Source organism: Lactuca serriola, chromosome 6 (assembly GCF_051521515.1).
Source record: "Lactuca serriola cultivar US96UC23 chromosome 6, Lser_US96UC23_V15, whole genome shotgun sequence".
Classification (NCBI taxonomy): Eukaryota; Viridiplantae; Streptophyta; class Magnoliopsida; order Asterales; family Asteraceae; genus Lactuca; species Lactuca serriola.
This window is the reverse complement of record NC_136413.1, coordinates 200,497,342-200,503,244: the sequence shown is the minus strand read 5'-3', so window position 1 is coordinate 200,503,244 and position 5,903 is coordinate 200,497,342. Positions and strand designations below refer to the sequence as shown.

Genomic DNA, 5,903 nt, shown 5'->3' with positions numbered 1-5,903 from the left:
ATAATATTATTAATATATTAGAACTTATAATATATTAATATTCCTTAAGTGTCAGTCTATCCAAATGTTGCAATGCCATGCAACCCAAATGGACCATGCTAATCGGGTCAAATACATTCCATAAATAGTTATGAACTTATACACCTAATCCAACAACATCTTACAAAATAGCGACATATGTGGTATGGATTCAGATTATGTTGTGTTTTGGCCTGTCTTCGTGACACGATTCCGGGCTTTGACTTCAGCGGTTTCACAAATAAGGATACCACCCCTCCAAAAACGCAACATTCATTGGCGAGTGATATTTTTAGTAAAATTGTCCAAGACATGGAAGTTCGCTTCGACATGACGATTAGGCAGAAAGCAATTTTTGAGTGTCCAAGGGCCCCACATGCTCAGGATTTTCTTATGACTATTCCTATTGACGGTCTTGGGCAGCATATGTCGCCAGTGGAGTATCGTGTCATCCTCAAGTATCGCCTTATGATCCCTTTATTTCCGGTTGACCAGACTTGCCATGTTTGTCGCAAGGCATGCTTGGACTCCTTCGGGGAGCATGCAGTTCACTGTAAAGAGCTCCTGGGTTTCAAAGTACCAACACGATCTGGTTAGGGATGTTCTTTTCGACATATTTAGGCGCGTTGGGGTTTCTGCAAAAAAAGAGGCACTTGTGAACTTTCTGACTGACCCACTGGAAGGAAAATCAAGACTTAGACCAGCTGATGTTTTAGTATTTAGATGGGCCGGAGGAAAACATGCATGTGTGGATGTAACAGGGGTTTCCCCTCTTGTAGGCTTGGGGAGTGGAGTAGCTACTTTAAAAATTGCATCAAGCAAAGTGGCAAAACATGAGAAATCGTGTATGGAAAATCAACAAATGTTTATACCCTTTGCATTTGATACTTTTGGTTTCCTTGCGCGAGAAGCTGTGGAGCTACTCAATAGAGTCCAACGAGTCATGCATAATAATGTTATGACTCTTAGATCTATAAATAGATCTATAAATGTTATTTTTAAAATTATTGGTGACTTGGTGTTGGTTTTTCTCTTTAATTAAATATATGGCGTTTGAGTTTATGAAAAATACGATTACAAAATACAAAGACGAGGACCAACTTCCGAGTTTCCTTCCTGAAGCTGCTACCGAAATCCGTTCGGATACTTGGAACTCGCGCATTATCATCACAACCCGGCGCTTCTACCGTCGGTGAGCTTTCAATTATTCGTTTTCCGTTTTCCAATTCACAATGAAGCCCTGTGTTAGGGTTTTCAATGAGAGTATCAAGACTAGTTGATTTGAATTTGTCGGTGGTATACCGAAAATCAAAATATGATTGAGGAAATACTGTATTCATTGCTTTCTTATCTTAATCAACTGTGTTTAATGCAATAGAACTTATGTAGTCGTGATTGATACGAACCATGATTTGCACTTTATATCGCAGATAAAACTCACACTCACTCAATCTCAATCTCAATCTCAATCTCAATCGTAATCTTGGGGGACATCAGAATATGAAGCCGCATCCAGCTTGGAGTTCGTCGAAAAACCCAGTTAAGTTCAGAATGTAAGTTAAATCCTGTTGCCTATCAGTCACTTTCTTTTGTGAAATCATATTTTTGATATTTTGTTAACCAGTTGAACATTTGAATTGCAGTCCAACTGCTGAAAATCTTATTCCCATTCGGCTTGATGTTGATATAGATGGTCAGAGGTTCAGGGATACATTCACTTGGAACCCTTCTGGTAATACTAATACAATACTTTTCCCGTGATTGTTACATAGAGTTTGATCAATATCCCCCAAGGCTGAACCTTACATTCATTTATTGTATATTTTTTTCCTTGCAGATCCAGATTCTGATGTAATTTTGTTTGCAAAACGGACAGTGAAAGACCTCAAGCTTCCTCCAGCATTTGTAACCCAAATTGCTCAATCCATTCAAGTAAACTTTCTTCCTGTGGTGTTAGTGTAGCTAGCTACACTTTTTATTTCATTTCTTGTCCTGCCCAATATAATAGATAAATAAGCACCAAGATATATCTGTCTTTGGGCTAAATTGTTATCATTAAGAAACTATGATGAAAACATAAAGTTTTTCAAAAAAAAATTAAAGTCTTTATTACTTGATAGTTTCATTTCATATATGTTGCTACATGTTTATTTTTTTTGGCATGGTATACCTTAAACAGAAGTTAAAAAAAAAAAAAAAAGCAAGTGCCAAGTGGGATTAATATATTTTCTGAACTTATATTTACAATTAACTTTTAAAAGAAATTTTACCAAACTTTGAAGGGTAATTGTGTCACTGGAACTAGTAATTGCATCAGTAATCAAACTTTTACATGATTCATAGTTAATGGGATTTGGGTGTTGTTACTTACATTATTCAAAAATAATTCTAAATTCAACCTACCTTTACATGGTAATCATATCAAAATTTTCTTTCGATACTGGTTCTGAATTGGTGGTAATATATTCTGAATTTCTATTATTTTATATGCAGTCACAGCTTACTGAATTTCGATCATTTGAAGGGCAAGATATGTACACAGGCGAGAAAATTGTCCCTATTAAGGTATTTATTTTTTCATTTCGATCATTTGAAGGGCTATAATAATAATAATAATAAAATAATAATAATAATAATAATAATAATAATAATAATAATAATAATAATAATAATAATAATAATAATAATAATGTATGTCCTTTGATCTCCGTCAGCTTGATCTTCGAGTGAATCATACATTGATAAAGGACCAATTTTTATGGGTAAGTTTAGTCATAATCTTGCTTTTTCTTTTCTTCATATTTGGTGACAATTTTTGAATTTAGAATAACTACTTTTGGTCGTGATCAACATTTAAGTTGAACCAATTTCAGGACTTGAATAACTTTGATAGTGACCCTGAAGAATTTGCAAGAATTATCTGTGAAGATTTGGGTATCCAAGACCCTGAAGTTGGAGTAAGTTATTGACTGTTTAAAAACAGTCCATACAATACAATCAATGGTTAAATGCCATAAATAGCAATGTTCTTTCATTTTTTTTTTTGTGTACATCATACTTTCATCTTTCTTTATTACAACATTGTACCTTCAGTTCTTTGCTTCTTAAAGAATTGTACTTTGAATTACATCATTGTACCTTTATTCTGTTTCTCATTTAGACATTTATACTTAAAAAAAATTATCCGATTATAATAGTGAAAATTGGTTTGTATTCAGATGATATGTTAGATTTTTCAAAGTGCAATGCCATAACAGGAAGAAATGAAATTATATTATAATAAACTAATAAATGAAAGTATGTGGCTACTTTTTTTTTGTTTTTTGTTTTTTGTTTTGTTTTTTTTTGTTTTGTTTTTTTTTTTTTGCATTTAGCCCTACCATCTATGTGCTATAGCCTACAGGCTGAAAATGCAAGACTAATTTAAGTTTTATAATTGACAAAATCTTGTGTTTACAGCCTGCAATTGCGTTTGCAATTAGGGAACAACTTTGTGAGGTTAGTATTTGGTTACTTGTTTAAAGTATATATAAAATATTGAGTTGGTAATGTAATGTTGAGAAAAAATCATGATTTTATTATTTATGTTATAGATTGCAATCCAGAGTGTAGCTTCAGCAAGGGAAACAAGAATAAACAAAAAAGGACGAAGGGGCACTGAACATCTGCCTCTCAGGTTTTTTTTTTTTTTTTTTTTTTTTTTTTTTTTTTCAGATAAAATAATTATTTCTCACTATTCTTTTTATTTGACATCAGTAAGCCAGGTGGAACTGCGTTGGACACGATGAAGTTATTTGGTAACAAATCAAGTGTGATCAGGTAGGTAACACTAATTATTTTGCAAGCTTAAGATGTTGTGGACGAGGTGTTAATTGTTTTTTTTTCTTTTTTTTTAATGTAGGAAAAGAAGGGAGTGGGACTTATATGAACCCATAGTGGATCTTTTGTCCAATGAGGAAGTTGATGCCCTAGAGGCTAGAGAATCATGATTTATTTATATTTTTTCGATATCTTGAAAGAAACATTTTGCTTACTTACACTTAGATAATCTCTTATTCCATGTAGATATCCCTGTATCTTCATTGACTTATTTGGGTGTTTAGGTTGACATTTCTAGATCTTCTATCTTTTAGGTTGTGTTGTGTGTTGTTACTGTCCGGACATGGTTACACAGTTTTTAAGGCTACTTTCGATGACAAGGATGCAAGGACATTAATTTTTTTTATAGGCGAGACCATCTTGTTCTCCCTTTTAGCAAAATTTTGTCCCATTGACATGAGCTTGAATGTACGTCAAATGCAATAGAAGACTTTCTTTTTCTGTTTTGTTCTGGTCTATGTGCATAGCAAACGTAGACTAAACTCTTCCCCACAAAATTGTTCTTGATTTCAATGGAAAATGGAAGTTTTCATTGAATACATTGTAAAACCTTGTGTTTAACTTGATGTTAATAGAATTTGAAATTGGTAAAAGAACACTCTTGTGCTAATCTCACTCGATATGAATGTGTTTTCTTAACATCCATGGCTTGATATTGTTTTCAAAGTAACAAAAGAACATAATTGATGAAAGGCATAGTTTGGATTAAGGATTTCATCAAATGTAGGCATCTCCTATTAATGGGGTATGGGCAGTAACCCACATAATACCAGGCCAGTCAACGAACCCGGCCTGGTAACATAGCCACAAATACAGTAACGATATTGAGCACATAAAACAAGAGTCACCATACTCCTGTACACAACCTATGAAGCATCCCAAGGAAACACGAAAAAGGCAAACATATTTTATTAAAAAGTCTTACCCTTACGACCTAAGGGCCAATGCAAGACCCAAACCACGAACTGGTTTGAACCCTAACTATAAAGCAAGGTTCCATCCAAACCAAGATAGGCAAGCACATTATTTGCAAATTATATCTAATCTGTAAACATGCCCTAAATATGCATCTAACTTAGGCATCGGAGAGCAATAGAGCAATATCGGGGTTCCACCCTCAGTATGGTTTTCTAACATACCTTTGGCAACTCAACGTGTTGCTTGGACTTCTCATTATAAGCAGCCCTCAAATCACGTGGGTCGATTGAAGACATTGTGGTTTACAGGAGTCCGTTCTTTGGGGGCCTTCAATGGCGACTGGCTTTGTTACCAATTAGGTTTGGTGGTTTGGGGTTGTACTCAACAGTAGAGGCTTCCTCCTATGATTTTGTGGCCTCACAAGCTCAATCGTGGGTGTTACAAGACCACATCTTACGAAATAGTGACATATGTGGTATGGATTCAGATTATGCTTGTGCTTTGGTCTGTCTTCATGATACGATTTCGGGCTTTAACTTCAGCGGTTTCACTAGTAAGGACACCGCCCCTCCAAAAGCCCAACATTCATTGGCGAGTGTCCTTTTTAGTAAAATTGTCCAAGACATGGAAGTTCACTTCGAAATGACAATTAGACAGAAAGCAATTTTTGAGTGTCTAAGGGCCCCACATGCTCAGGATTTTCTTATGACTATTCCTATTGACGGTATTGGGCAGCATATGTCGCCAATGGAGTATCGTGTCATCCTCAAGTATCGCCTTATGATCCTTTTTATTTCCGACTGACAAGACTTGCCCTGTTTGTCGCAAGGCATGCTTGGACTCCTTTGGGGAGCATGCAGTTCATTGTAAAGAGCTCCCAGGTTTCAAGTACCGACACGATTTGGTTAGGGATGTTCTTTTCGACATATTTAGGCGCGTTGGGGTTTTTGCCAAGAAAGAGGCACCTGTGAACTTTCTGACTAACCCATTGGAAGGAAGATCAACACGTAGACCAACTGATGTTTTAGTATTTGGATGGGCTGGAGGAAAACATGCATGTGTGGATCTAACAGGGGTTTCCCCACTTG

General features: G+C 35.5%; 1 protein-coding gene across 2 annotated transcripts; it reads left to right on the top strand.

Moving 5' to 3' along the window:
• Positions 1–1,078: 1,078 nt before the first annotated feature.
• Positions 1,079–4,243, top strand: BSH (transcription regulatory protein SNF5, putative (BSH)). 2 transcript variants are annotated; one of them, XM_079005693.1, is made up of 11 exons: positions 1,079–1,210; positions 1,449–1,571; positions 1,662–1,750; positions 1,856–1,950; positions 2,512–2,583; positions 2,733–2,780; positions 2,892–2,975; positions 3,478–3,516; positions 3,612–3,694; positions 3,775–3,837; positions 3,920–4,243. In XM_079005693.1, the coding sequence occupies exons 2-11, from the start codon at positions 1,519–1,521 to the stop codon at positions 4,005–4,007; spliced, it is 714 nt and encodes a 237-aa protein (XP_078861819.1). In that variant the 5' UTR covers positions 1,079–1,210; positions 1,449–1,518; the 3' UTR covers positions 4,008–4,243. The 2 variants fall into 2 exon arrangements, with proteins under 2 accessions (XP_078861819.1, XP_078861818.1); XM_079005692.1 differs by having other exon boundaries at positions 2,877–2,975.
• The last annotated feature ends 1,660 nt before the right edge of the window (positions 4,244–5,903 follow it).

What these genes read in the sequence shown, in the direction of transcription:
- BSH (XM_079005692.1), top strand. Translation starts at nt 1,519, where the DNA reads ATGAAGCCGCATCCAGCTTGGAGTTCGTCGAAAAACCCAGTTAAGTTC. An exon ending in ATTCACTTGGAACCCTTCTG is followed by an intron (nt 1,751 to 1,855) that starts GTAATACTAATA and finishes TTTTCCTTGCAG; the next exon opens with ATCCAGATTCTGATGTAATT. An exon ending in TCCAAGACCCTGAAGTTGGA is followed by an intron (nt 2,976 to 3,477) that starts GTAAGTTATTGA and finishes TTGTGTTTACAG; the next exon opens with CCTGCAATTGCGTTTGCAAT.